A 27,911-nucleotide genomic window follows, 5' to 3' on the forward strand; every position below is an offset into this window, starting at 1 on the left:
ACTCCAACAAGCGACATTCAAATTGACAGCCCTCAGCAGCAGCCTTGTTTCATCAAGGTGTTGGTGCGCAACCTGCCTCCTCACGGTCGGCTGCAATATTTCTTCAGCAAGCACGGCAAAGTATCCAGCGCGGAGGTAAGACCAAGACATCACACGGCATTGGCCTGGACGCCTGGTAACCATGGCGACGGAGCATTCACAACAGGCGGATGCTCTCGCTGCTCTCAACGGACTGGTCAGTTATTGATTTTCCACTTTCTAGATGTATGGGATGAAAGTTCGATCGATCCATTCTTACTCACGAGGAATGATTGGCAGGTTTTGGATGGATGTAGCCTCCAGGTGAGCTTGGTAAAGAAGAAGCGAAAACGGCGGCATACGCCTTCCACCGCGTAGGCAGCTCATCATCTTGGCTGTCATGCTGCAGATGTATCATGGTGGATCCATCAATACCAAGTGTTCAGATTCTGCTGTAACTGAATTGTTTCTTGTGAACTGTATTCAATTTTCCATATGGAAAAGGAGCTTCTTTTTTTCTATTACTGTCATCAGGGGTAAGAAAAAAAGACAAGGGAAAAAATTCTGCTCCTTGATAGAAAACAATGACGATGTTGTTAACTCTGTGGCTCTAACTGGCCTGCAACTGAAGATTTTAGTTACTGTTTACAAAGGAGACATGCTAAGACACATAGTACCAACACGAATAAATACAACACACATACAGTAATGTCGCTGCTGTATCACTACCATGGCAGTACGGTTTCTGACAATTTTAGGTCAATAAACTTTACAGGAGTCCAGGCCTCGCATTGCTGCTCAATGTTCCATGTATTGGCATGGCGGCGGGGTTACCTTAGTCTTCTCTCCTGCAGGAAATGAGGCAACCCCGGAATCAACATTTTACGAGATCAGCAGGAGCAATGCTGGTATCAGACCCAACAGAACAAAGTTTGCATAAAGGAGGCAATTTGAAGTGTTCCTATATATCCTAAGATAAAGTACAACTTTCTGTCTTGCTTCTTTACCAAGGGTGTGGTTTGAGCAATGATGTATCGCCTAGTTCGTATCACATGTTCAGGACGTAGAGATCACACGGTCCATCGCTCTCTGAAGGGCATGGAAGAAAGGAAACTCACCATATGCACCACGAATCTCTACTTCCCGCCATTCTTGAACAAGTGCACAGCAACAACACATCACATGTGAAAGGAAATCGTCACAGCACCCTCCCTGTCAGCAGCATAAAAACAATCAGAACTTCAGGTACTCCGGCAGGTGGAGAAAAGAGATGTTTTTTTTTTGAGTTAGTTCCATAATAATCCCAATCCCAAACCAAATGTTTTCCCCAAGATAGTCTAGTTTTGGCAATCGATGAATTGTGTGTAAGTCCCTGGTATAGCTCGGCTTCAGATTGTAGTGTATGAATGAACAAACGAGCATTATTTACCGCAATGTTTAGTTTTTGACGAAGCTTTCTCCTTACACAGCAAGTGTAACAGCAACAGGACAATATCAGGGAGTATGCCATAATATCATTGCAGGCTTCTGACGAGGCTGACAACAACACAGAGTAACAGTGTAAATTGGGATTTAGTTTTACATGAATAATTAGGTATGGAAATTTCGAATCATAAGATGCACAGCAAATGGAAGATTTGGCAGAAGGCAAACTGATAAAAAAAAAGAGGCTGGGTGTCCTTGGAATTTGTTAGTCATGTGCGAAATTGTCAGTTGGCAATTAAGTTTTAAGGCGAGAGGAAATAATGCATGTTTGATATTAAGGAATTAGAAGAGAACACAAAGATATTATAAACTCTGCACTTGACATGATGGCTATTTTCAGAGAATAATCTTACACATGGGCCTGTTCTTGGCGACTGATGCAATCCTTGAGAATGTTCCGCAGGGAAAAAAGAATGTCTTCAGACCTGTGTGATCACAAGCAGATAAACGGCAAGAAAAATATGTAAGAATATTATTACCATATCACTCGAAATCATTGAAGCATAGCCCCTCCCATATTACTTTAGATAATTCAGGGCATATCCCAGCACACAGGTATTAAGGATGGTAACAGTCTAGAACCATTTATGCTATCCTTTCAGTTTAAGATGCATTCGATTGCCTTGACGTAGATTTCTGAACTAAGAACTCAAGCAGAAACTGTGTGGTTTTTAGCAGGTTAAAGAGAGATAGATAGGCTAGACAAGAGCAAAGGGCAACTGCAGAGGAATTATAAAACCACCAGAGCAAATACAAGTGAGCATAATGATTAAATTTCCATCGCAAGATAAGGGGTTAAATAGACATACATAATTCAGGCATATCCCAGCACACAGGTATTAAGAATAGTAACGGTCTAGAGCCATTTATGCTAATTTCAGTTTCAGATGCATTCCATTGCCTCGATGTAGATTTCTGAACTATGAACTCAAGCATAAACAGTGTGGTTTTAATAAGTGTAGGTTAAAGAGAGATAGATGGCTACACAAGAGCAAAGGGAAACTACAGAGAGGAATTATAAGACCACCAGTTCAAGTGGCTCTGGACAGCATAATGATTAAATTTCCATTGCAAGATAAGGAGGTAAATAAACATACACAATGATGGCTCTGAACAGCAACCAAGTAAATCTGCATGCCACTCATCACTAGTACTCGAGACCAGATCATGACCGTACGGAACAGGTGAAGAACTTCTGCATAGAATGAAAACTATCAGAACTATCAATGCGCATAGTATGGAAGTTCATTTTAGTGGAGCGTCACATAATTGCCATTTCAAGTCCAAAAAATTCACATGTGTAGATATAATTCCAGTTCTCTTCTACTGGATCACACAATTTTGGTGAACCATACAACAGATTAAAAAAAATTAAACAACCAACACAAATTCATGGCCCCAAATAACTGACCCCCAGAAGGTATCTTGCTTGTATGTTGTTTCAAACCACATCATAAATGAACAGGCACCAAAATAATAATACAGGTAAATTTACTGACCGTGGTGCATCGCAGGCATCTTTTTGCTTCTTTGGAGAGTCATAATCATATGATTGTGCACTGTCTTCACTAACTTTTGTTTTATTTGAATCAGTTTTTTTGGTAACCTTTGCATTTGTACTTTCGTCTGGGATAGAGCTTGCCACAGTTTTAGTTACTCCAAGCAGGTGATGGATAACCTCACACTGGCCCATATCCATGTTGCTTTGTGATCTTTGAAGCTCCACCTGGAGCTTCTCACTTTCCTTACGAAGAGCTTCATTAAACGGCAAATTTGGATAAGAACACGACAGAGTCTTCTTGAGCACTATTGAATGATTTGTGCTAGGGTCAGGGTTTAACAAAGCATCTTGGACCTCCTTGTCTTCTTCATCAAGAGAATATTCACATTGATCCCTTTCGATGTACTCAATTCGCTCCTGACATAGAAAAAGGATTATCAGAATAGACCATGAAGCCATACAGGATATGGGGAGGAACAACAAAAGATGGAAAAGGTGGACTAATCCAAAGTGACAATTTTAATGATTGAGCATATGGTGTTGGAGCTCAAACAGCTCATGGCTTGGCCTCTAGTAGCAACGGACAAGTTTGTGGGTGCACAGTGGACATGATGGATCACCAAAAAGTTGTATGTTTCTACCCAATTTCCTACAGAATCAACAGAAACATGACACCCCCATCAGGGCAGCCAGGAAAACCACCAATTCAATCATCTTCCACCAAATCCCAAAAGGCAGAGATCTTATATACTATACTGGTACTTTAGAAGCAAAGAATAATGCACGTCACTTTTTCGCTAGTCCAGCATATCCCAGCAGAATGGAATCAATATAAAAAACCATCACTCCCTTAAAGCCTATCCAATCTAGGTGTCTAACACTATACACCAACAGAAGTAAACAAATCAATGTAGAGAAGTACGGAGCAGTAATTTGGTTCCGGAGCTGATTACCGACCCGCACGCGGGCATTGTCGACGAGCGTGATGAGGGGGACGAGGCGGAGGTAGTTGTCGATCTCGTTCTGCGCCGTGCGGAAGCGGTAGACGATGTTCCAGCCCATGGCGAGGAGGTAGAGGTAGGATCGGTCCTGGCAGGAGTGAACGAGCAGGAAGCCCCTGCGGAGCGCCTCCTCGAGCTGCTCCAGCGGCTCGCGCGTCTCGGGGTACTTCTTGAGCTCGGACACCCGGAGCTGCTCCAGCAGGCCGCCGATGAGCTTGAGGTGCTGCGCGAAGCGGCGGCAGTTGCGCTTGTGCATCCGCGCCGTGGACGCCGCCTTGACGATCAGGGCTATGATCCGCACCGCGTCCAGCCCCGTCACCTGCGCCACGTTGGCGACGTCCCCCAACGACGCCATTGCTGTCTCCTCGGTTCCTCCTCCCCCCACAGAAAATCACTCGATTTTCTTGTGCAGGAAAAAAAAAGAGGTGCAGAGAACAAATCAGGGAGCAGAGGTGAGAGAGACCCAGCCGATTGTACCCATCGCCCTGCGCCTCGCAAGAACACCTCGCTTCCGGCTCGAGATTTCCCGGAGAACACACTGTGGGGCGGCGCAGATCTGCGAGATCACACCGGTAGCATTCCCCCCCTTCCCCTTTCCCTGCGAGGAAGATACAGATGAGATTTCCGGCCGCACCGAACAATTTCCACCAGAAACGGTAAAATGCTGCCAAACAAAACCCCGGGAAAAAAGCTGATTAAAACGTGAATTGCTTCCTGTTTATTACCTCCCTCCTCCTCCGCCTCAGCAAGCAACAGGCGGCGGAACCCGAGACATGTGCTGCTACGTTATCTCTCTCGAGCCGCGCGATCGGGAGAAGAAGAAGGGGGAAGGACTTCACTGGAGACTGGAGTGGGGGCGCAGGCAGGAACGCCTGCCTGCCGCAAGTGGGGAGAGGAGACCGGAGAGGGAGGAGGCGTGGAGACCGGAGAGGATGGGGGCGAGAGAGCGGAAATGGCGCAGCGTGGCGTGGCGTTCTGCTGCGAGTCTCCGTTGCTTTGCTTCGGTGCTGGTACTCCTGGATTTGGAGTTTTGGACTCGCTCGCTCGTTTTCCTCCAGTCCCGTCCCGCCCTCCGGTCTCAGAGACTCGCAGTCACTCAGTCAGAGAGAAGGAGTCCACGGTCGTGTTTACTGGCTGTCTGGCTGGCGACTTTACTCCTGCGCCAGTTCACCTCTGGCCTCTGGGTCAGTCTGTCTGCCACTGCCAGCGACTGGTTCAAGGCTGGATTAGCTGAAATCCACTGCCTGAGATGGTGGTTTACTGGAGCGTCTTCTTACCGTGCCACTGACATACCGGGTCAGTCCGGCCTCACGCTCGCGGCGGTGGAGTGTAGTTAGCACGGTAGATTTGGTGAGCGAATTAAAGAAGGCCGGAGTTTTTTTTTTTCCTTTTTCGGAACTTAAAATGACCCGAGTTTAGTGAAAGGCTGCCACATGCCAGGGGAGAGGGGTCGGCGGCCAAAACCCAAAGCGCCCGTGAGCAAGTGGTTGGTATAGTTGTCTGGTTTGGTGGAGCCCCTTTATTTTTTATTTCGTTAAATTTTGAGCTTAATATACCGCAATGCTGCTCCACGGGGATAGCACCTCGCGCCCGAGCTGCACTGGCAAAATTTGTCCGGAAATGCGTAAATAGCCCGACCACCGGGTGTGTGCGCATTCCCAGCTTGGGGTAGTGGCGGTGGACGGTGGTGCGGTCGCGGCTGTCGTCGTCGTGTGGTTTGCCAACAGCCGAACCATGCGCGTTCTGGGCCGGAGTGCGGTATACGTACTCCCGCCCGGCGTGCTTCCTACCTGCTGGATGCTCTGCTTTTTTTTTCCAAGTCTTAAATAGAGAAAAAGAGATCTACCGACGTCCACAATTTGTTTCGTTATTAAACCATGGTAATGCACAAATACATTTTGGACGATAATGTAGTATACTTTCTCGCCTGATGTGCTCACTACGTGCTCTCCCTCCGTTGTGCTTTACATCATACTCCTCCACGTCCTTTGGTTTGACCAAGTTTCTATAGACCAACCAAATCTATCATTAAATTTGTTTTATTAAATTCATCATGTTATATGCCTTCGTGTATATTTTATTTGTTGTGCTAGATATTAACACATTTTTTCTAGAATCTTAGTCGCAATTTTATAAAGTTTGGCTGGAGACAAAGCTAAAATATCTTGTAATTTGAATGGAGGAAGTGTCCGGTCCTCGTATCAGTTTTCAAGTGATCCGTGCATATACCTCATTCCGCTGGAGAGATACACAAGGTTTGTACACTGATCATTAACTTTGCGGTAATTAGCACCATGTAGCAAGGGTTAGCTCAGGGGCCCACTTGGACCAGTGGTCCAGGATGATTTTGTTCATTTGGCAAGGGACCTGACTGGAGTCTCCTTTCAACATCGTCCAACGGAAGAAAATGTGGTGACACATGAACTAACTCAAATGGGTCATCACAATCGGTTTCAACGACTTAGTCAGGAGCCCCCCTGGAATTGTATATCTTGTAACCTCCGATGTAGTTGTGTTCCAAAGCTAACAAAGATGGCTTGCCCTGTCACAACAGACACGGTGGTTAGAGTTCTCACTTGAATTTGCCTGCCCCAACGGTGTTTGTCGATGCGTGAGGTTGATTCGCTTATCGATACAACGTATCGATAAGTGAATAAGGATTTCAAATTGAAGGGACGAATTAAACATGAAAAACATAGAGCGTATATAAAAACCGCCAACGCGTAAGATTATATCAAGGGTTTGTAGTCATTGAGTATAACTCTATTTCTTCCAGCTTGACTATGTTTCATGGTGTACAAATTGTATAAGACCAAACCTATCAAAGTTGAACTAACAAAGAGGCGTTGGATTTACTCTAGCAGATAGTGAGGTTGCTCTTGTGTCGTGCCGTACGGGCACACTACCTGCCTCCTTTTAGTTATCCGCAGAGATTTGGACCAAGAACATACAAGCTGAACTGCAATCCTGCCTAACTCCCTCATGTTCGTGTGGTATGTAATACTCTTAAATTCATGTGGAAAAAACTACAATCCAAAAGAGCCCAGTCTCATTGGATTGAGTATCTTCATAGATACTACCTCTGATTCTAAATTCTTAACTCAAATTTGCCAAAATATGGATGTATCTATTCTTAAAAAGCGTGTAGATACATGTAATATTTCGACAACAATTTATGATGGGAGGGAGTAATTTACAATCTCTGATATTTAGTACCCTTCCGATCCATATTAATTGTCAAAATATTACATGTATTTAGACGTTTTTTAGGCATATGTACATTCATATTTAGTCAAATTTGAGACAATTAATATGGATCGGAGGAGAAATTCTCAATCCTCTGAATTTTCTTCTTCATGTATTTCTTAAGTCCTGCAGTCCAAACAGTTCCTAAATTTTTGTTGCCACTCCTGTGAAGTCAAGAGCAGCAACTACCATCCAAGTACCGTTCAGTCAGTCGCCTCTCCTGCTCTCCTTCGCAGCAAAACCGGCCCCGGTCCATTTCAACGCATCTCTTCTAGTCAAACCGCTGGACACAACTCCAGCTTTTCGAAATCCCGGAAATACCCCCGCGGCAACCAACAAGCCGTCCTCGTCTCCGCTCTCCCGGCGCTGCCTGCTCTCGACGGCGGCGATCCCCTGCATCTCAGCGGCAGCGATCCACTCCTCTTCCAACGTCACCCCGATATTCCGCCGTGCTCGCAGCTTCCACAAATTCTGGCCGTGTTTGTGCCCACCCGGCACACCATCTAGATCCGCCCCTGAAGTCTCCGATCCATGTCCCAACCCCATGCACCGAACGCCGGCGGGGATTACATCAAGTCATGGATCATGTGCGGCCACCTCCAGCGCGGCGTCGGATCCCTCGTCCGCGAACCCTGCCTCAACCCAGACACCTCCCTCAAGGTTCACCTCACCTCTTCTCTCTCCCCCCTTTCAGTCCATTTGTTATTTATGCATGCAATTGCCATATCAGTATAATCGCCATTGTAAATCCTCTAAATATAGCTAGCTAGCCAGGCACTCTTCATGTCCCTACATTTAGCCTACAGAAACTCTATGTGTTTTGCTTCCCTTTCCCTACCATACCAGAGTATACGCGGTGATTATCAACTATACTCCTCAGAAAAAAGGAGAATATATTATCAGCTATACACAGCTCGATTCATATTCACATCTTTTGCCTGCACTACTCACATTTTTCTTTCTCTTGTCTCTATCTGCTATTGTACAGGGGGGCAAAATGCTCAGACCAGAAAAATGGCAGACATGTTTTGATACTGATGGAAAGGTCATAGGTTTCCGCAAGGCCCTTAAATTCATTGTCTTAGGGGTGAGTTAACTGTTCTTTTCTCAAATACTTAGTTATCATCTTCTTGTACATGCACACCTGGGCTTTATCATTTATATATATTTTAGCCTTCAGGTATCACCTTCAAGAATCTCGCTAGTTTTTTTCCCAGCATATGAGAATCATATTGCAATGCCTTATTATGCCTGAGGGGCAGTATTTTGTAGTAGAGCCCAGGAGGCCAGGAATTATCCTTAGAGAATTAATTTGAGTATTTGACACATTGGTCTCACACCTTATACAGTTAGCTTGACACATTGATCTAACCTTAAACAGTTAATTTGACACACCGATCTCAGTTTAGGGGATCTGGTGAACAAGACAAAAGTTCTTTGTTGCTTCACATTTAATGCTGATTATGATAATGTTTCACAATTTGGAAGTAACTATACTGACCTTGATTAGTCTAGAACTCTAGATCATTAGTAAATTTGCACTGTGAGCTGAATATATCAAGACACTTTTTTTGTATTAGTGCTGTCATTTGCTGCACACCATTTGATGTGCTGAAATCCAACCTAGTGATAGATCAAACGATGAAAAAAAATCATTTCCTGTGACGTACATGATGTGATGCTCAAATGTCAGAGTACTATGGCTGTGAGCAATGAAAGCGCATGTCCTTTTAGTGGCAACCACTTACCGCCATCATTGATGTGCAGGGCATGGATCCCTCTATTCGAGCAGAAGTTTGGGAATTTCTTCTTGGATGCTATGCCTTGAGTAGCACTGCAGAGTATAGAAGAAAATTAAGAGCAGCTCGAAGGTTTGATCTCTTAAAACACCAGGGACTGGAATGTTTTACATTTTGCGTTTTTACAATGTGATTCATTACTACATTGCAAGCAGGATGATCAATTCCTACTCTTGCGTTTTATTGGGATGTTTTCCCTCTTATGATTTTACACATGTGAGCAATGTAGCAATTTTTTGAAGCGTCCAACTCATGATTTTTCTGTTTCTATGAAGGGAGAAATATCAATGTTTACTTAGGCAGTGTCAGAGTATGCACCCAAGCATTGGTACAGGTGAACTCGCCTATGCTGTTGGCTCAAAGCTGATGGATGTCAGGACTATGTCAAAAGAAAATGACAGTGGAGAACTAAGAGAAGTTAGCGCAAGTCAGCGAGCTTCAAAACACACAGATGGCAATTTAGTAGAAAATTCCAACTTAAATTATGACTCTGGTGGCTCACCACAGTCACAAAAGAGGGAAGGCTGCAGCAAATCAGTCAAACATGCTGATTTCAACGTACATACTGATAGCTCTGTATATAATTCTTCCAAATTTATGGTGTCTTCCACAGTGGTGAATAGTTGCTTGTCAGATCCTGGGGATTACAGTGACATGGGTGAACCAAGATATGACAGTGAGACCTTCATTGAGTATCCTTCCCTGGCTGGTACAAACTTGTTCTCAAATGATGGTGGGGATAGCAATGGAGTTGAGCAAAGTCATTGTAGTTTGTCAGTTCCTGAAGATAAGTTAAGGCAACGTGACGAACGCATGCACAGCTTCCAAATCAATAATAACATAGATCTCATTATAGAGTCTAATTCTGATCTGTTTCGAGCTAGCAACAGTGACTCGGCTATCTTTTACTCGGATGCATACAAACAGGATAAATGGTTAGATAATACAGGCTACAAGAGGGAAATTGTAGATTCTTTGAGAATATCTGATGCACCAGAAACAGATTTTGTTGATGAAATGAAATCCAACAGTCCGGTTGCCAATAAAGATAGAGTCTCCGAGTGGCTATGGACACTGCATAGAATTGGTATGCGTTTTTTCCTCACACCGCACAATTACAATGGCCTCCTATTATTTTGTTCTAATGAGCAAAGTCACCTTCTGCAGTGGTTGATGTGGTGAGAACAGATAGCCATCTCGATTTCTATGGAGAATCAAGAAATATGGCAAGAATGTCAGATATACTTGCAGTTTATGCATGGGTTGATCCTTCCACTGGATACTGTCAAGGTTTGTACATTTCAATGGATCGCTACATCATTTTTCTCCAATTATAATATTATATAAAGTATATGAATGGTATAAGTTGATTGTAGGTATGAGCGATCTGCTTTCCCCTTTTGTTGTTCTATATGAGGATGATGCAGATGCCTTTTGGTGCTTTGAGATGCTACTGAGAAGGATGGTAATTTGCATCTATGAGAAATTATATTGGCGTCTGTTAGATTGGTCTTTTACGTGACTTAATGGATGATTAATTCTGTTGCACCTCAGCGTGAAAATTTCCAGATTGAGGGACCAACAGGAGTTATGAAGCAGTTGGAAGCATTGTGGAAGATCATGGAATTGACAGATACCGAATTATTTGAGCATTTATCAGCAATTGGTGCTGAAAGCCTTCATTTCGCCTTCCGGATGCTGCTAGTGCTTTTTCGTCGAGAGCTATCCTTTGAGGAGTCACTGAGCATGTGGGAGGTCCGTCAGGCACTTTGAAGATATTTGCAATTTTGTGACGGTTTATAGTTTTATATCTAGAGATGTTAATTGGACGTTATAGTTGGTTTAGCTGGCCTGGTGTAGTCATGCCATGAAATTTATGTGAGAATTCTTTGAAATAGTTAATGTTTGCGACAGGATGGTTAAGTTATTTTACCTACATTGCATAATCTAGGAACCGAATGTGGTATTTAGTATTGCACTATTCACGGTGATGTGGCCACATAAATTGAATTTTATTTTAAATGCTCTTCATAGTATAATCTTGTTCCGATCACTAACTGCGCCTCTTGTCTTCAGATGATGTGGGCTGCTGATTTTGATGAAGACACAATCAGGAATTTGGAAGAGAACTGCCTGCAACCGTTGCTAGTAGATATGAAGAATGATTTATCATCTGAGGTCAAAGAAGAGCATCAGGTGAATAAGTACACGAGTAGAAAATCCAAAAGCAGGAGATCTAATCGTAGAAATGGTGAAATCCGCTGGTCATGCAACCATGGAATGAAATCAAGTACAAGAAATCCTCTGTGTGGCTTGTCAGGTGCTACTATCTGGGCAAGGCATCAGCAAATGCCGCATTTGAGCACAAATGTGTTGGCAAAGAATGGAGACGACGAACTGCCTATATTCTGTGTAGCAGCAATCTTGATAATCAATCGACACAAGATTATTAAAGAGACTCGCTCGATAGATGATGCTATCAAGGCAAGTCCAGTCACTGCTTTCTTCATTGTTATTTAAAACCTTGGGTCCATGAAATAACTACTAACACTTGACTTATTCCTGACTGACTTGCATTTCACTGGTAGATTTTTGTGCATTTCACTTTTTGTAAAGTCCAAATTTTCCTCAGACATGACAAACATTAAGCAAGAAATGGTCAATATCTATCATGTAAATGAAATTCGGTGGCCTATGGTTAGGACTGCATATGTCAGTTTTGAAAATTCTTAACACTTGCACATTAGGACAGCTGCTAGTCAAATGTAGTCAATCCAGACGACTTTGTCAAGTTTAATTTTACTACAACTTTATTTGTATATTTAATATATGTGTTCCTTTTCTCGATTTGAGCTGGTCATATTTGTTCAGATGTTCAATGACAATATACTGAAAATCAATGTAAAAAGATGTGTACGCTTGGCTGTCAAGCTGAGGAAGAAGTGCTGGTACAAGGTAAATTCGGATATAATTTTATAATTCCTTTTCACATCAGCATCATCCACTGCATAGTTGTTTTTTTAGTGTTGTACTTGTGTGTTTGAGTACAGACAGTAAAAGGAGGTTCAGAGTGATGATAGAGAAATTGAAGCAGCCACATTCCGCCTTAGAAGAAAAACATAATTATTATCACCAAATATTTGACGTGTAAAGGAGAGCATTGGATCAGATGACTTTAGCATGTCCAAAATCTGCCATGAATCGGCATTGCAAGGAAGGTATATAAAGCAATCTCTCTGCCTCTAGAGTTAACTGCAGATGGTTGACTGATTTTGCAGCCTTGTTTCAGGAAATGTGTACTGTACATAAAGAAGCATGCATGGCATACTTGGAAACAGTAGTAGATGAAGAAGCGGTGGAAGGGACAGTAAAGAAAGAAATCCCACAATGTTTCATGTTGTCATTGTTTCAATTTGTACCATAATTAATACGAGTAAAGTGCAAAGAAGGGGCACCCATTGGGGCTTTCGTATGCAACCTGTTTGTTGTTCATATGCATGTGTGCTCTGTCGATCCCTTGCTCTTTCAAATTCTTGCACGACCTGGCTTATTTGTCTCTCCTTTGTGTTGCCTAGGTTGGCTCGTTGGGAACTAATAGAGTTATTCCATCATTTAGTAAACCTATTTATTCTTCATTACCACACATTGAGCTCCAATTTAAGAGAGATCTGCCTTTCGCCGTTTCTATTATTAGTATTTGCTTGCAGATAAGATTCAGGGTTGGATAATCTTTTTCTATTGGTATTCATATGACACTGCAAGAAGCTATTTTGCTGAATGAATGCATCATAGCTCGCTGATTTGAGGGACAACAAAATAAGTAGTTAAAAATTGTTTATTAGCATAGGCTATAAAACTGTTGCCCACAAATTGAAGATGCAGCTAAGTAAATTACTGCAACAATATTTGTTTCTGTATTTTATTTCTTAATATCCAACTAAATCAACTGTTGTAAAGTCAAAACATCTAACGCTCCTATGTTCCAGGTATCAGGTTGTACAATTATCTGAAACTGGTGCCTTCTTGTTTCCCTTTATTTTCTCTTCTTGGTGTCTTGGGCGTCCTTTTTTCCTGGTTACCTGCAAGAAATTCTTACATGTTTTAAGGGTCGAAATATTTTTACCATATCAAACCGTATAGCAGTTCTTTTTTGAACAAGGTGCTGATGCCATCACAAGACCTGCTGTAAAAAGGATGAACCGTCTTTTTTTTGTTAGTCCTTACGTTAAGATGTTTGATCTCTTCTACGATTCTTACCTTTCTTGTTTCTCTAAGTTGGGCACCAACGAAATTAATGGTAGCAGGGCAAGGACCGTGTCTTTTAAAGGAACTGGAAAGGAATGTGTTGGGATGATATACCGAGATAGAATCTGCTATTAAGGTACACTCCAACTTTTGTTACCGACTGTCTTTGTATAGTCATCTGTCCCTTGTTTTGAATAATGGCTTATTGCGAGATCATTGTTCAGAAGATTCAGAACGTGACGGTGAGTATTTGATGCACTTCATTCTCTTGACATGCGTGGTTCATTTTAGTCATTCACAGCTTAGATGGAGATTAGTATCATCCGTATTTTTTTATCTGAGCAGTACTTGGTGATTTCAAGTAGTTCCGAGGCACCTGAAAGCTACAACAAAGAAAATTTAGGGGATACAAACTTCAAGAACAACAACAACTGACCATTCAGATCATATAGATTGTGCAGTCATTGCTTGTTCAGTATAGCAGCAGTTTGTGAAATCTAGCACTTGGTGTACCTAATGACATTTTTACTGTCAATACCTCGAAAAAGGAACTTGACTCACCATTCTCCTAGATCTCAATCAAAACCACTCCACTTTTCTCTCTCCCCATGGAACTTCAATGAGAGTTGGTCGTGAGCAATTTATCCATACAATGCCCAAGTGAATAACCTGCAGTTTGAAATTGTTTAGGTCACTCCATTTTCAGTGTCATGCAAGTTTAAAATTAATAAGCATACTATAACTCAATTTTCAATCTACCTTTGCACTGCTTTTATACCCCTATAGATCATCAGACATCACACCACCACCAGTCAAGTAAATGGTATAAGCGTGACAAGTTTGCAAGCTCATTTAGTATCATTTGCAAGCTCTATTTTTCACTCTCTGTCCTGAACACTTCAACACAAATGACTGGTCCGAAGACTTCCTCTCACCAAAGTTGCATAAATGTTCTAACATCTGTCATAATTGTAGGTTTAATAAAGAACGCTCTTCTGATATGCTACACAACTGAAGGAGAGGCTGCCCATTCTGAGATGCTAACATCAATTTTGAATCCTCTTGCACCTTCAGTGCTGTCTCCAACTGAAGTCGAAGATAGTGAAGAAACTTCAAGCATGGGAATGGCAGGACGGGAAAAGGAACCTGAACAGGTAATTACTCTGCCAAAATGTCTATAGTGACTATTTTTTGGGACCTGGCAATTTTTTATTGTTATCGTAGATGTCAGGCTGTTTTTATTTTGTATTGGTATTTTTTGAATTGGCGAATTTATTGAATCACACTTTCCATGGTGCTTGTTGAATGTTGTGTTGGTTCATACAGGATGCAATCACTTGGATTTAGGCTCACACTAGAAACTTGAATAACTAAATTTGTCTTTCCTTAATTAGCAATATTCATATGAAATTTATGAACATGCTTTGTCACGCTGACACCAGATACTCCATAATTTATTTATTTTCATGAAAATGCAAAAGGTTCATGTCTCGATGTATTGAAAAGCCTACCCACCCAAGCGGATCAGAATAAAACTGAAAAAGAAAGAGAAAAGGGGGAAATCAGTGAACATCCCAGCATTCTGGTTGGCAACCTGCCAGGCCGGCGGCGACCGCTCGAACCCAGTCACGTCTCTCGTTGATGGTATTTCTCAGAAGAGCAAGGGGGTCTTGCGTGTTGTTGAAGGTGCAAGCATTTCGGTGCTTCCACAGTATCCTAGATGTGGGGACTGAGGAGCACGGTCTTGCCAAGGCCTTTGCGCCGCTCATTCAGAGTCCTCCCCTTCGATTCCAGCCACTATTCAGTGAGGGTTACCTTTTCTCTTGTGTTTGCCTTCGGCAGTGCCCATAATTTAGATACTGCCTTCTCTTATACTGATGATTTCCTATTTGCAGATACATTCCTGATGTTGTGAGGCTAATTATGGAGACTCTTGGGAGAAATTGTAGAGGCTCCACCCATGAGGCCGCGGCCAGGCAAGAAGATGATGAACTTATTCAGAAAGTGAATTTGGAGTTGGTGATAGAAATGACTTAGGACAGGCTGGGCAGCTTAACTCAGTATGTTCAACAGGCAAGGAGAAAGTTGACACTCTTAACATGAACATAAACAAAAGAAAGATCTGTTGAACGGTAAATTAAAAATAATATCAGATATCCATTATACGGAGTACTTTTTTCTTCTTCTCGTGTGTTCTATTCTTTTTTTCCTCTGTGTTCTATTCTGTAGCAGTGCCCATAGTCTTGCACGTTATGCTCATATCCGTCACAATCTGCTGTGTGCGGAAGTTGTATCCGGTTTTCCTGTCTCTAGTCCTTTTTTTCTAGGGATGATTTTTTGTTTTCATGACTGAAGCATTGAAGTCACCTCTTCAAAGCTTCGTGCACGATCATCAATCTCTGCAAGAATCAAACTAAATAGGGCAATCTGATGCCACGGTCGTCTTTGTCAGGCACAAAACCGCCGCTAGTGGAACTGTGGAAGTGCCTCTGCACAGCCTATGGCTTCCAAGCTTCATGAATCGTTCACCAGACTTGAGGACAGCTCCTATTAAGGACCGCACCGAGGAAAGAGTACCACCCCGACTGTATTAAGTCAAAGCATCAAAGAATTTGATACACGTGATATCAGGCAGGTTCCGAAGCCACACTCGGGACCCGGCAGTGAAATTGGGGGATTCAGAGAGAAAAAAATACTTAAGAGCCCAATAGCCCGTTATATGGCCCAATAGAATAGAGGCGGCCCGAAAAAGAGGAGGGTGTCTCTCCTCTCTGCCCCTTGCCCCTTGGTTCCTGGAGTCCAGTCCAGGTCTTCTTCTTCCTCGGACAGAGATCCCTCCGATTCTACTAGGGTTAGGGTTTGATTCTTAGACCGCCAGGACTATAATTTCTTCTGCTTCTGCTGCAATAGGACAGGGCAAAAGAGGCGAAGATGTTGGGCGGATTGTACGGCGACCTCCCGCCGCCTACCTCCGCCTCCGCCGACGACGATAAGCCTTCCGCCTCCGTCTGGTCGAGCGCCACCAAGATGGCGCCGCCCACCCTCCGCAAGCCTTCCGCAACCTTCGCCCCTCCCACGTCACTCCTCAGGAACCAGCACCCTCGCCCCGCCAAGACCCCCATCCAGCAGCAGCCGCATCCTCCTCCCCCTGCCACCACCTCTTCCTTTAACCCCGCCCTCGTCGCTGTCCAATCCAACGTGCTCGAGGAGTACGATCCCGCCAGGCCCAACGACTACGAGGAGTACCGCAAGGACAAGCTCAAGAGGGCCAAGGACGCCGAGATGAAGAAGGAGCTCGACAGGAGGCGGCGCGAGGAGCAGGAGAAGGAGAAGGAGAGGGAGAGGGAAAGGGAGAGCGAAGCCCGCCAGCGCGAGGAACAGTCCAGGGCCTCCCTCAACATATCTGGCGAGGAAGCCTGGAAGAGGAGAGCAGCGATGAGTGGCGGCCCTGCTCAGGGGGCTCAGAGGGCCGCTCCCTCGTCTCCGCCCCACGCTGATGGTGCTGGTTTCACCATTCCAGGCTCCTCTTCCTCTGGGTTGGGCCTGGGAGCCGGTGGCCAGATGACTGCTGCCCAGAGAATGATGGCTAAGATGGGGTGGAAGGCAGGCCAGGGGCTTGGCAAGCAAGAGCAGGGAATCACCGCACCTCTAGTCGCTCGTAAGACCGACCGGAGGGCAGGGGTTATTGTCGATGAGAGCAGTTCCAGGACAGAAAAGAAGCCCAAATCAGTCACCTTCGACACCGAACCGACCCGAGTTTTGCTGCTCCGAAACATGGTAAATACCTTTTCATGACATGTTTATCGAGAGTATTGCATCTTTTTGCTAATGTTTTCAATTTTGAATGATTAATAATGAAGTAATTGTTCCTCAATTTTGCCCCTTTCCAAGGAGTTGTTTTGACACTTAGTGGTGTAATGCATTCTGGTGCATTCATATGCTCAGATCTATCATACTTCTGTCTAAACTGAATTAGTTGTTTAGGTAATTTAGGTATCACCGGGTTGTCATACATAGGCAACAGGTATTCTAGAATTACATAACCCAGTCTGAGCATATAGTTTATAATATTGTCTCGACGAAAATTGAGTATTGATACCATTTGTTAGCAAAATGCCAAAATGTACCTGCGTATAATATAGGATTGTGGGTGCTGAGACACATGTGATTTTTTACAGTAGAATGTTCAGTAAATACGATTATAGGTATCAGGCGTCATATTGTATCTGGGATTTTTTTTTTCTGTTCTGGTTGAACTGTACATGCTGCTGTTTGATTTGTTTTCTGATGATAGGGCAAGTGAATGCTAAAGACTTAAATCATGAAGGATGAATATCAATGTATACAAATTGGGAATCTATGTGTCACAGTGTACCTTTTATATTGCTGTTTTTTTTGTATTTGAGAACTCAGGATGACCAAGGTAGTGCAAAATAGCAATTACGAAGTTTGTTGAGTCCGTTAATTCCAAATCCAACCATGTGACTTGTATAACATACACAGCTTATATATGAGACTTTTGATTAATGGCAGAGGAAAGGTTCAAACGCTGAATTTCAAGGTTTCCGTTCATTTATTCAGTATAAGCCAGTTACCTTTTTAGTTCAATCTATTTATTTCATGTAAACAGAAGTGATAACTTAAGGTCTAATCCATGTGAAGAAAGTTCAGTGTGTGCTGGATTCTCTACCAATTGGAGTCATACTATTCTGGAAGGCTTATTTAATGGCCAAACAGATAGTAAGTATTTGATCCCACATGATGAATATCTATTTTATGTGGGATCAGAGGTCAGTCTTAGTAATCTGAATTAGATACTCTGATTTCCACATGATGGATAGCTATCTTGTTGTACTGTATGTCTATTTTGACTGTTGGATGCTTGCAATGCTCTGCGTAAGGCCAGGCCTTATTGTGATGTTCGAATGTTACTGGATCATGTAAGTACATGTTTATTTTTAGTTAGGGTGGTTTTGTTTGGTGGAACAAGTTCTTAATTATCACTACGAAACATGCGCAGATTGGTCCTGGTGAGGTTGACGATGAGCTGGAAGATGAGGTTGCTATGGAGTGCTCCAAGTTTGGGACAGTGGTGCGTGTGCTGATATTCGAGATCACCCAAGCAAACTTCCCTGCGGATGAAGCTGTGAGGATCTTCATACAGTTTGAGAGGGTAGAAGAGTCGATCAAGGCGATGATTGATCTGGAAGGGCGCTTCTTTGGCGGGCGTGTGGTGCATGCAACCTTTTTCAACGAGGAAAGGTTTGGGAGGAATGAACTTGCTCCGATGCCAGGAGAGGTAGCAGGGTTTGACTAAAACTCTTAATTACAAACAAAAGGAAGAAACAAATGTTGATGTGGGGTGTAATATAATCCAGAGCATGCAGTTGTTGCAATTTATTTTCTCAAGACCGTGTAGAGCATTTTTTTTGGGGAACTGTCTAGAGCATGTTGGTGAACCATGTAAACTATTTGCATTTTATTATTGTTATAGAGAGAGGTATGTTATGTTTACGTTGGACCGTGTTGTAGGACTTTGTTTTTATCCAGATTTGGTTCCCTTTTATGAGCTCTCTTATCCGTATTTTTGGTTTTTTGAGAAGGTTTTCAAGGGTTCTCAAATAAAATCAGACTTACATTCCCTGGGGGCTTACTTACTTTACAAATGAATGGAAATGTTGACAGCTTTTTTTACGGAATATGGCACTCCGTTGATTAGGGCATTCGGGCATTATCATAATACAAAGTTTCCCGAATAACAATCCAAAGTAGCGAATCTGAAAACAGAAATTAGAAACTGCTCTGCAAGGAGTTTTCTTTCTTTCGGAAGAATTGAAGATTTCTTTGAACTAATATAACAGGAATTTACCAAACGAGATAACACGAACAAACCGTGAGTACACGAAATCTTTGACCATTACGGTGTCGACATTTCATGGAAATTGACCTGTGAAAACACATCAGGATGGGGATAAACACAAACGTGACAGCCTGCCACGAGCGACTAAACAGCAACGAACGTGCGCGTCGTACCGCCACCACCTCCACGGGCTCAGCGCCCCAACTACCGCGCACTCAAAGCACCGCCAGCCGCCGCCGTGCCGTGCTTGCTGCTCTATCGACGAACCAACCAGCCAACCAACCCCGCAGACTCGCCCAAGCCTCCCCGTCCCGAAAGTTGGCACGATCTCTCTCCCCTTGGACTCTCTAGCCAATTGCCCATGGAGCGGCTCATCTCCAGGACGGTCTCCCCGGCGCAGCCCCGGATCCACCTGCCCGCCAGATCCCCCTTCCTCCCCGCCCGTCGCGCCACGGGTAGCCGGAGCGCCGCGCCGTGGACTGGGTTATGCGCGCAGCCGCCGCGGCTCGGTGGTCCGGTCGCCGCCGCGAAGACCTCGCCGCTGCGGCATGATGGTGTCCCGGCCGCCCCGCCGCCCGTGGACGAGCGGACCGAGGTCACCGCGGCCGCTGGACCTCCGTGGAAGCTGCTTCTTCAGAGCCTGCTCCCCAAGGTGCGAAAAACTTTGAATCTCCGTTTCCTTATCCAGATAGCAATGTTTGGTTCAGAGATAAGTATACGATTGCTAAGGCGGGTCCCCGGCTCCGCCATAGCGTAATTCAGCTCTAGTTCTTACCGTTTGCACGGAATTCTACCAAAACAGCAGCAAAGTTGTTCTGAACCTACTACTCACCAGATCCTGAAAAACATGCGTAATTAGCTTGTTGCTATAATGAGAGTGTTGCAGCACTTCAATCGGACCTATTGTTTTGCAAATACTAATTTGGTACTCTCGTTACAATGATTATTGCCACTGAGTGTTTAGGTGGGAAGATGTCTTGGACTCTTCTTAACTGGTAGTGCTGGTCAGCTTTAGTTACTCATATTAAACACTCTCTACTCCAAATGTTCTCTCAGGGATCCATTGGTGAATAGACGAACCGACCAAAGTGGTTCTTTCGTAACCGTGAATCTCATATTCTAATTTTTTACGATAATAATAGTAGGGGAGAGTTGTTCTGATACATATTAAGTGTTTAATACTCCCTCCGATCCATAATAAGTGTCTCAGATTTTATACTAATTTAGTACAAAGTTATACTAAATCTGACACACTTATTATGGATCGGAGGGAGTACATAGTATTTGGTTAAATTTCTGCATTTTAGAATTTCGGTGGGCCTTGAAATATTAGCCTTTCGGTCAAAAAAGTTCAGTTTAACTACAATTTGAGCCCAGCACAAAACAGCTTATTTAAACTTGCTCTATCCTAAACTTCACTATTCCGTTTTTCCTTTTTTGAATGAGAACCGAGTAATTAACTTGCGCTGAACATATTTATGCTCTGCTACAATTTTGATAAATTTTGCTAAAAGTTTGGTGGTCCAAAATAGTTTATGAAATTTGGTGGCTAAATTTTGTCCGAACCACAAATTTAAACCTTGTCCACAGGAACCAAGGCATGTCAAAAGGCTGATCACTCTAGTACAACTTAAAAACTAAAATAACCCACTAAGAAGGTGTTAGTAAACCTTAGCCTGTTACTCACAACAGCAAGAAATAGACTGCAAACAAATACTCCGTAGTAAGAAATTAGTACAGTATGCCATATTGTCAAGATGAACAACTCCTTTTTCCTTTCTCGATCGACTAATCCAGTTTCTCAAAGATTCAGCCAATGTTTGTGGAACTATAGCCTTCAGCTGTACCAAATCAACTTGTAACCTTTCCTTCCACTTGTTTCTTTGGTATTCAGAATCTCTTGTTAGGCACATGTAAAAAATACATTACCGTTTTACCTTGAAACCTTGAGGTAAACAGAAACACAAATGCTCTTGCATATTGCCAGGGGAAACCGAGAGTAAGTTCATAATGGAAGTACTCCCTCCGTCCAACAAAAGATGTCTCAAGTTTGTCAAAATTTGGATGTATCTAGACATGACTTAGTGTATAGATGCATTCAAATTTAGTCAAAGTTGAGACATCTTTTGTTGGACGGAGGATTATGAAGTATGGGTCAAGGGGATTCTAGCAATTGAATTCTTATGCTAGATGGGATTACATTTATATGTGCAGATTTGAGATTATACAGAAACTTTGGTAATATTGAGGTCCTGTATGATGTTGTGAACCTAAATCTGACTACATGATTGTTCGTATAAAATCAGCTAACAATTACGGTTTGCTTGCTTCTGGTCTACTTTTCTTTATTCATGTATGAGAATTTTGGCATCTACTCCATGACAGCTTATACCATTATTTGTTCAATTTTGCTGATGATTTTCTCAGCTGTTTCTGTTCAGTTATAACAAATATTTTCTGTTCCACAGGCTTCTACCGCTGCCCTTTTCCTATTTATGACACTTATTACCAGTACCTTGCACTCTAGCCTTCCTCATCCTGCCTATGCATCGGTGCAACCGATAATCAAATCTGGTGGACTCCTCTCAACAGAGTTATTAAGCAGTGGCTGGGCTGGTTTCTTCGCAGGATGCTTACATACCTTATCCGGGCCTGATCACCTTGTTGCATTGGCACCACTGTCGATTGGGAGATCAAGACTGGAAAGTGGACTAGTGGGTGCCCTTTGGGGCTGTGGTCATGACGCTGGACAAATTATTTTCGGCTTGCTCTTCTTACTACTCAAGGATCGTCTGCACATTGAGATTCTCCGTATATGGGGAACAAGAGTCGTCGGTCTGACCCTTCTTATGATAGGTGCCACGGGCATCCGAGAAGCTTCAGAGGTCCAAGAGTCAGGGCTAGTTCTGGAGGGCGTCAGCGAGCCGTTGCAGCAGACCCCTGCTGCCCCCAGGAAGAAGAAAGTCGGTTTCGCGACATTTGCCACGGGAGTTGTCCATGGCCTCCAGCCAGACGCTCTGCTGATGGTCCTGCCGGCGCTAGCTCTGCCTTCGCGCTTCGCTGGGGCGGCCTACCTTGGCATGTTCTTGGTCGGGACTGTATTTTCGATGGGTAGTTACACTGCTTTTGTAGGTTCTTGTAGCGAGGCCCTGAAAGACAGGGTCCCTAAGATAACAGAGAAACTGACCTGGGCTGCGTCCCTCGTAGCTGTATGCATGGGGTTAGCTCTTCTAGTCGGGCAGTTCTTTGGGTTCACCCTATATTGAGTTTAGATGTCACACGTTCTTGTTACTTGGAAAAGATGATTTGATTGCGTGCTGCCAAAAAAAAAGATGATTTGATTGTTATTTTTTTGTCATTATTGGTGATTTGGGATGGCAATTTAGCTCGATTAGATGGTTCGTATTTTTTATCAGGGTGAAAATGTATGCTATGTTTATTTTTCTAGAATCATAGTACTAGTTGTCTAGTGTGTTTTTCTGCACCGGTGGAGAGGGAGAGTAGGACGGGAACGCGAGCACGGCCATTCTAATGGACAGAATTGAAACTTTTCGTATTTTCACTCGAATATAATTTTTCACCCGATACGTTTCCATCCATAAATGAATGCCTATTCATTTTCTCTCACTATCTGAAACCCAAAACCGCTAGTATAATAATGTTGGGTCAAGATCTCATTGAATCACTGTCCCCGCGAAGCAAATGTGTTTCATGAGTTAGCTCAATTATCTAGATATATTCTCCGTCTCTTGTTTGGTTCGAGAATCTCCTAATAGTACTGTACCTCTTCTTTTTAGAAGATGTAACCATTATTAGCAAATGAATAAAAAGGTACCCCTCTCCCGTTGGGGGAGTACCTTACTTGGTAAAAAAAATGCTGGGCCATGAAATGAAATGAAAAACGTCTGGGCCGGAAATTTGCTCATCCTCTCCCGTTCTCGTTTTTCTCTGCTCAGTCCTACCTCGTACTCGTAGCCGTTGTTCCGGTGCCTCCGAGCATCGCGCGCACCACCTGTTCGACGGAATACCGCTCCAGAGCGGCAAGCGTCCTCCATGGCGAGCGGGGTGGATCGCATCAGCGCCCTCCCGGACGACGTCCTCCACTTCTCCACCTCCTGCCTGCTGAAGATGTGGTGCGGACGTGCGTCCTCGCACGGCGCTGGCGCGGCGTCTGGAGATCCGTTCCCGCCCTACGCTTCACCGGCGTCGAGGGTTGGGGCAGCGCCGACAGGTTCGTCCAGTTCGTAGACCACCTGCTGCACCTCCGGTGCGCCGGCGGCGGCGCAGGCGCGCTTCTGGATTACTGCGATTTCGATTTCGATTCCGACGGGTTCATGCGACTGCCGGCTAACGAGCGGCACGCGAGCCACTGGATCTGGCAAGCTTTACCCCTTGTCCGGGTGCTCCGGGTTCGTGTCGTCGAATTTGGGCAGGAACCCTCGCCGCTATCTGAGCTGCATCTCGTTTCCCAGCACTTAGCGAGGATAGAGCTTGTCGGTGTGCGTTGTTGATTTTTCAGGCTGTCCGGCATTGGTGGAGCTGAGTATGGATCGTTGCCATGTTTTTGTCACTCGGCTGTTGTCCCCATCCTTGAAACATCTGCGCCTTGTCCGCTGCTACAGTTCTGATTATACCCGCATTCTAATTTCTCTACCATGTCTCGTCTCACTCGAGTTGATTGAATGCCAAGGAAAGGTTCCATTGCTTGGAAGCTTGCCATCGTTAGCAACAACAATTGTTGAACTCGATGGAGACTGTAGTGATAGATGCTCAGAGCATCGATTTGATGGTTGTGATGATTGCGATGGTTGTCGTGATTATTATGAACCTGGTGATGACCTCAACAACTGTGTGTTTCTCAAAGGTCTCTCAGAAGCTACAGACTTGGAGTTGTCAGCTTTTGCTGATGTGGTATGTTTGCAACTCCTTCTCTCTCAGTTCCTAATATTATTCTGTTCCACCATTTCTCATGCAGTCAAAAGGTTCCTTATTTGATCTGGCCCCTTTGCACTTTCCCCTAGATTGTTTTCAACAGGGATTTACAGTGGTGCCCTACATTTACCAAGTTAAAGACTTTGTTACTCAACGACTGGTGTTTGGCTGCTGACCACAACGCATTAATTTGTTTTCTCCAACACTCACCAGTTTTGGAGAAGCTTACTCTTCAACTTTCTAAGGTATATTTTTAACATGGAGAGCTGTGTGTTATTGAAGTGAACATCCATGATTACCTGATTGATCTAGTACACATATATACTTTTATGGTAGGTATCTCCATATTTAGTGGAAACAGGAGGAATATACAAACCATTGGGACATTCAGTTGCATCCGATTGTCTTCAGATAGTTGAAATCAAATGTGCAAATGTTGATAGGCGGGTTCACAAAATTCTGAAGATCCTGACTACCTATGGCATCCGGCTTGACCAAATTAATATCCAACATACTAACAGAATTTCTGGATTTGGATGTGAGTTAAAACTATTGGCGCTCTTCATGCAACTTCTATTCTTCCATTTGTTCTTATGTTTATTGCGTTCCATTGTTAACCAAGCAGGGAATAAAATCTCAAACTAAATAGATGAATATAATTGCTAGAAATTTGCATTTATGTGAAGAAAGTTTGAGACTCCATATTTGGTGAAGACAAAGTGAGAGACAATGTAATGCATGTTTCTAACTGGCTTGCATTATCCAACAACATATAATATCAGTTTAGAATTTGAATTGAACTACCATGTATGCACACAGTTAGTAAAAGTTACACATCAAGTAGTTCCAAGTTGAGTTTGTATTGGTATCTGTATTATATTGCGATTGCAATTGATTGATATATTGCAAATACTCTCCGTTTCTATTGTTGGTAGCATTGTAGCAAGCAAGCATCCATATAGGCTGACATTATCTTCTATCCTGCCATTTTTATTGAGCTTTCTGTCATCCATATCCTACACATAAGGACTAAAAGGATTGTCTGTTCATATAAGTTAGGCTTCCCCTTGTGGGTGTTGCATATTCTTTGTCCCTTCTTTAAGTTGACATCTGACATCTAATAACAAACTTTACATATATTTATGATTTTTGTCAAATTCAAACTCAGCTTCCCTCTGGAACTGTTTCTGAATCTTCTTTGCCAATGTTACATGTCAATAACCAAAAAGGTAGCCGAAATATTTCTTAATCAAGTTAGTCCACTTTACTAGAATATGGAGTTGCATGTTACTCCCTCCGTTCCTAAATACTTGTCGCTGTTTTAGTGCAAACTACAAGTGAAGCCTTATTAATTTATTTATTTTACATATTCCCATATTGTTTACAAAGTCATTGAGAAGTTCCACTTCTCTGTAGGTTCATTCTAAATCGATTGTGTTTTTTCTTATCTTTGCAGGTTTTAAATTTGTTTGTACTGGTTTCAGCTAAAACTAGAGGTATGAAGATCTGGGCTATTCCTAAATTTATGTTTCTTTAGATTTTTATAAATGTATGGAGCAAGTCTTGGGCTGTGATGTAGCTGTGTTCTGTAGGCATCTTGGTTTTTCCACCTATAGGAACATATTATTATTTTTTAACAAGTAACTTAGGTCAGCAGCTGCACTTTGTTTGGGTGTCTTGATTAAGTTGGATTGTTTACTAATATATATTCTAATATTTTTGTTAACTAAGACCTTTAACAACCACTTTTTTCTGAATTTAATGTCTTCACCGAAACCATTTGCTAGTCTTGAGTCATTAACTACATGTCATGAATCATGGTTAGCATGGATGAAACAGTGTTGAACACGGCCCATCACCATTCCTCTTTAGAGAGAAATAGATGATATTCCTGATTTGTACTAACAGAAAACCAAGTTAAACAACCTTCAGAGAAATGGCCCAGTCCACGAGAAGAAGGATTAGGCTGCAAATCTAAGACATTACTAAAGCATAGAACTACATGTCCACAAAAAACAACACAAACTTGCAAACCAGACTGCATTACAACACTCTACTAACAGTCGAAAGCGGGCACCATGCCCCCACTAGAGCTGTCAGAGCGTCGTAGCATGCCTTGCTACTCTCTGCGGCTCTAGCAAGTACCTCCTGAGCCACCAGATCCCATAGCCTGGCCCCTTGCTGCAATGTGATATCATTATTTTCATTCTGTAGTGTCAATTTAGTGACGGGTACTCATTTAGTGACATGTCATGAATAATCCAATGGAAGGGCCATATGGTCTCAAGCACAAAAAGTAAGCCGCGTTCCTGCCACCAATTATTTTATGAGTTTGGAATGAACTCAACAAACTACCAAAGAGCTGTTGAATATCCCGAGACACAGTTCCCATTCAGAAAGTGGAACAAGAAACTGAGCAAATATATGTAGCATGTGGACAGATCAAAGATCAGATGGTCGACAGCGGCACTACAAAATGGGTAAGCAGATAAAAATTTGTCTGCTAAGCTTACAACGTACGACAAGAAAACGCCCAGCCCGTGGACTAAACCCTAAACCAGCCAAAGAAACTCCTTAATTTTGAAAGATATTTCCACATGGTTTTGATCGAGTTGCCGACTTAAGAGCTAAACAAAAGGAATGTACTGAAAAGCCCCACTGGATCCTACTAACTTCTATATCAACCTATCATCATTCAAATGCACTTCAGCACATTCTGTCGTCACTGTTCTGTTGTTAATTAGAGCTATCTGTCTTCCCATAACTCTTGTGATTGGTGTATATGTGCTTTGTGTAGATTGATGATAACTACAGCTGACGTACAAAGTCGTGCCGGTGGCTTATGACAAGACGATGCCCTGGGCTAAGGTCAGCTCCACGATGGAGAGGCGTTCAGTGAGAGCCATTGTCGGTCCGTAGCTGTTGGTCAACTTTCCAAAGGTGCTTCCTTGTTTTGTACTACATGCCACCAGATCGTTGTGTACATGTGCTAAACAATGTTCCTTGGTTCGTGAACAGTTTCATGTTGAGAATCTTGTTCTGGTCGATGTGAGAAAATTCTTGGTCTAGCTTCCAGCGAAAGAATGCATCAATCTCAAGTTCTCAAAGACAGGCTCAGTCAGGTGGGCTTTGGCACCCCATAATTGCTCTCCTCGTCCTCCATGCCGGCTGAGGCCGCCAGGGGGCCAAGATGATGGCAAGGTCATGCCTTGCGGCCTCTCCGGGTTGCTTGCTCTCTCGTTGTCGATGCTATGCTCCAGCAGTCCAGCGTGCTATTTACACTAGCCCTCATGACGGTCCTCCTCTAGGACTTCCACCCTCCTGGACGACGAGCGGAGGGCTACTACAAGAGCGGCAACTAAATAGTCCATTCCGATGGATTGGTGAAATTTGGAGAGGAAGTTCTCGTGTTTGATGCATTCTGATGTGCTTGGTTCACTCTCTAGTTCGAAGTTGGGTTGGCGAGACATTGGGTCTACTCTTCTCCTAGATTTCCCAGTTCTCTTGCAACAGTCCAACCTCCTCTAGGGCTTCCATTGGAGGCCAGCCGCAAGAGCGACAACCAGGTATCCATGATCAGTTGGCTTGACGAAGGCTGAAGATGTTGTATCACTAACATTTAGCACAAATTGGCGAAGCTAGCCCCTTGCTTGCGAAAAATCTTGCGCCTGACGGCTTGATTTTGACCACAAGTAGCTTTGTCCGCAATGCTCTTCTTCGATGTTTACTACTCCCTCCACCCAACTTTTGTAACAATGAAAATATCTTTAGTGAATGCAATAAGCAGTGAGGAAGCCAGTCTTGCTGGTTCAAACAAAAAAAGC

The 27,911-nt window shown here is 43.3% G+C and overlaps 3 protein-coding genes and 1 non-coding gene across 5 annotated transcripts; 3 read left to right on the top strand and 1 right to left on the bottom strand.

Annotated features, from left to right (window-relative positions):
- Positions 1–570: 570 nt before the first annotated feature.
- LOC100842897 (cell number regulator 13) lies at positions 571–5,064 on the bottom strand. Of its 2 annotated transcripts, none has more exons than XM_014897014.2 (8): positions 4,731–5,064; positions 3,962–4,603; positions 3,003–3,421; positions 2,601–2,695; positions 1,857–1,928; positions 1,448–1,554; positions 1,137–1,230; positions 571–866 (listed from the first exon to the last, which is right to left on the bottom strand). In XM_014897014.2, exons 2-8 carry the CDS (start codon positions 4,358–4,360, stop codon positions 817–819), a joined length of 1,236 nt encoding a protein of 411 aa, XP_014752500.1. In that variant the 5' UTR covers positions 4,361–4,603; positions 4,731–5,064; the 3' UTR covers positions 571–816. The 2 variants fall into 2 exon arrangements, with proteins under 2 accessions (XP_014752500.1, XP_003558777.1); XM_003558729.4 differs by having other exon boundaries at positions 2,601–2,698; positions 4,731–5,059.
- Positions 5,065–7,511: 2,447 nt separating this feature from the next.
- On the top strand, positions 7,512–18,861 carry LOC100831005. The gene is made up of 15 exons (XM_024459212.1): positions 7,512–7,911; positions 8,240–8,338; positions 9,019–9,122; positions 9,326–10,137; positions 10,218–10,340; positions 10,427–10,515; positions 10,605–10,805; positions 11,127–11,534; positions 11,922–12,005; positions 14,082–14,133; positions 14,271–14,449; positions 14,897–15,006; positions 15,191–15,314; positions 16,206–17,072; positions 18,316–18,861. The coding sequence occupies exons 1-15, from the start codon at positions 7,783–7,785 to the stop codon at positions 18,610–18,612; spliced, it is 3,678 nt and encodes a 1,225-aa protein (XP_024314980.1). The 5' UTR covers positions 7,512–7,782; the 3' UTR covers positions 18,613–18,861.
- Positions 18,862–19,304: 443 nt separating this feature from the next.
- On the top strand, positions 19,305–22,546 carry LOC100843501. Its single transcript, XM_003558731.4, has 2 exons — positions 19,305–19,807; positions 21,624–22,546. The coding sequence occupies exons 1-2, from the start codon at positions 19,517–19,519 to the stop codon at positions 22,419–22,421; spliced, it is 1,089 nt and encodes a 362-aa protein (XP_003558779.1). The 5' UTR covers positions 19,305–19,516; the 3' UTR covers positions 22,422–22,546.
- A 136-nt stretch (positions 22,547–22,682) lies between these two features.
- On the top strand, positions 22,683–27,873 carry LOC100831311. The gene is made up of 6 exons (XR_002960712.1): positions 22,683–24,066; positions 24,177–24,332; positions 24,424–24,625; positions 25,544–25,583; positions 26,885–27,027; positions 27,106–27,873. It is a non-coding gene; the product is annotated as an FBD-associated F-box protein At5g56370 (transcript).
- Positions 27,874–27,911: the final 38 nt, after the last annotated feature.

The sequence above is a fragment of the Brachypodium distachyon genome, chromosome 1 (genome assembly GCF_000005505.3).
Source record: "Brachypodium distachyon strain Bd21 chromosome 1, Brachypodium_distachyon_v3.0, whole genome shotgun sequence".
NCBI classification, from domain to species: domain Eukaryota; kingdom Viridiplantae; phylum Streptophyta; class Magnoliopsida; order Poales; family Poaceae; genus Brachypodium; species Brachypodium distachyon.

What these genes read in the sequence shown, in the direction of transcription:
- LOC100842897 (XM_003558729.4), bottom strand. Translation starts at nt 4,360, where the DNA reads ATGGCGTCGTTGGGGGACGTCGCCAACGTGGCGCAGGTGACGGGGCTG. An exon ending in TCGACAATGCCCGCGTGCGG is followed by an intron (nt 3,422 to 3,961) that starts GTCGGTAATCAG and finishes TTTCTATGTCAG; the next exon opens with GAGCGAATTGAGTACATCGA. An exon ending in AGAGATTCGTGGTGCATATG is followed by an intron (nt 867 to 1,136) that starts GTGAGTTTCCTT and finishes CATTTCCTGCAG; the next exon opens with GAGAGAAGACTAAGGTAACC.
- LOC100843501 (XM_003558731.4), top strand. Translation starts at nt 19,517, where the DNA reads ATGGAGCGGCTCATCTCCAGGACGGTCTCCCCGGCGCAGCCCCGGATC. An exon ending in TTCAGAGCCTGCTCCCCAAG is followed by an intron (nt 19,808 to 21,623) that starts GTGCGAAAAACT and finishes TCTGTTCCACAG; the next exon opens with GCTTCTACCGCTGCCCTTTT.
- LOC100831005 (XM_024459212.1), top strand. Translation starts at nt 7,783, where the DNA reads ATGTCCCAACCCCATGCACCGAACGCCGGCGGGGATTACATCAAGTCA. An exon ending in AGTCACTGAGCATGTGGGAG is followed by an intron (nt 10,806 to 11,126) that starts GTCCGTCAGGCA and finishes TCTTGTCTTCAG; the next exon opens with ATGATGTGGGCTGCTGATTT. An exon ending in AGCATTTCGGTGCTTCCACA is followed by an intron (nt 15,007 to 15,190) that starts GTATCCTAGATG and finishes TCCTATTTGCAG; the next exon opens with ATACATTCCTGATGTTGTGA.